The following is a 1,611-nucleotide window of genomic DNA, read 5'->3' on the forward strand; positions in this document are numbered from 1 at the left end:
CAAATAATGAACTCACTGTGCCATTTCATCAAACACATACTGTGCTCATATTAATATACATCTATTCTTCTTTATCTTACAATGAATCTAACCAAGAGATTTATAGGGAAAAAAAATATATATTCTAAACTACTAACATCAATATTGCTACGACTAATTTCATCCCAATTTGAATGAAACAATGATTCCTCAACTTTAATTAAACCTCCATTAATCAATTCATAATTCAACTCAACAACTCCTTCAATTCCCATTCCATTGTCCCTCACCGTTTTCCAACCCTCCTCCCTCGCGGCCGCCGAGAAAACAAAATTCAATCCATCTCCGATCAAGCACCCGATCCTCCGGTTGGAGAGTCCAAAGTCGAAGGACTCTCTGTTAGATCCCAACTCGGATGGTACCATTTCATTAACCTTTTTCGGCCCTCAGATTCCGCCGCCGCCAGAAAGCTCGCGCCGACTTCTTCAAACCGCCGACGAATCCAGCTCTCTTGGCTCTCCAGAGCGTGATCACCACCGTGAAACGCCTCCACTTCGGTGCCGCGGAGAAGATGAAGAAGAACGATCTCAGCATCTTGTTTTTTCTGTTCTGGAGCAGAACATCGACAATCTCAATCTGGAAGAAAATGAATCACGTATGAGCTAATGAATTTCATAATGTAATTTCCAAAAATACCCTCAACATATTTTCTATTATTAAAACAAATCTCAGCCACACATTTTAATGGAATAATATTATTTATTTTAATTATAGAAAATATGCTGAGGGTATTTTAGGAAATTACATTATGAATTTAAACATGCGTCTTACATGCTATCAAATTCATTCAAATCTGCGAATTCGGATCATCCAGCAGCTCCGCCAGCTCCTTCTCCTCCTCCTCGAACAGCGAGTGCCTCAGATCTGGATATTTATCATCATCGTCGTCGCCGCCACCGTAGAATTCTCGTATAGTTTCACATCCGCCGCTGATGTCTTTGCAGCAGCTGGCCGCGGAGTTGCTGCTGTAGAGGACGATCGCCTTGCTCGGATCATTGTCGTCGATTTCGTCACCAGATTCGTGGTGGTGGTGGTGGAAAATGTGGTTGATCTTGGTGGTGATGGTGGCGATGGAGAAGCTTTTCTTCTTGGAGATAAGCGTGAGAGATGTGAGCATGAGGAGCGCTCTCATGGCGTCGGTTTTGCTTCTGACGGCTATGCATTTGGCTCTGGTCATGCAACCCACCATTGATATCAGCTGCTTCAACCTCGAACTTTTTTCCTTCATGGTTAATTACTCTGTGATCTCAACACTGACTTGCTAAAGGAGTGGTCACTATATATACTTTTGTGTATGTAGTGAATTTCTTATGTAGAAGTTTAAGATAGAGCATTTGTTTTTATCTATGTATTAATGTCACAACTTTTTGTTGTTTCGATTTTGAAATATCTTTGTATTGTCTTTTATTGCTTGCCACTACCATGGTTTGAGCATTTTGTATCTTGCCAAAAATTAGGCGAACAATTATGTACACAATCAAATTCAGATTTCCAATTAAAATATACTAATTGTAATTATCTCAACACATCACTCTTGGCATGATTTTACTTCACTGTTGTTTACAAAACACA

At 40.2% G+C, this 1,611-nt stretch overlaps 1 protein-coding gene across 1 annotated transcript; it reads right to left on the minus strand.

The window, feature by feature from the left end:
• Positions 1–826: 826 nt before the first annotated feature.
• On the minus strand, positions 827–1,267 carry LOC121791283. The gene has a single exon (XM_042189287.1). It carries the CDS (start codon positions 1,265–1,267, stop codon positions 827–829), a length of 441 nt encoding a protein of 146 aa, XP_042045221.1.
• Positions 1,268–1,611: the final 344 nt, after the last annotated feature.

This window comes from Salvia splendens, unplaced genomic scaffold, assembly GCF_004379255.2.
Source record: "Salvia splendens isolate huo1 unplaced genomic scaffold, SspV2 ctg766, whole genome shotgun sequence".
NCBI classification, from domain to species: domain Eukaryota; kingdom Viridiplantae; phylum Streptophyta; class Magnoliopsida; order Lamiales; family Lamiaceae; genus Salvia; species Salvia splendens.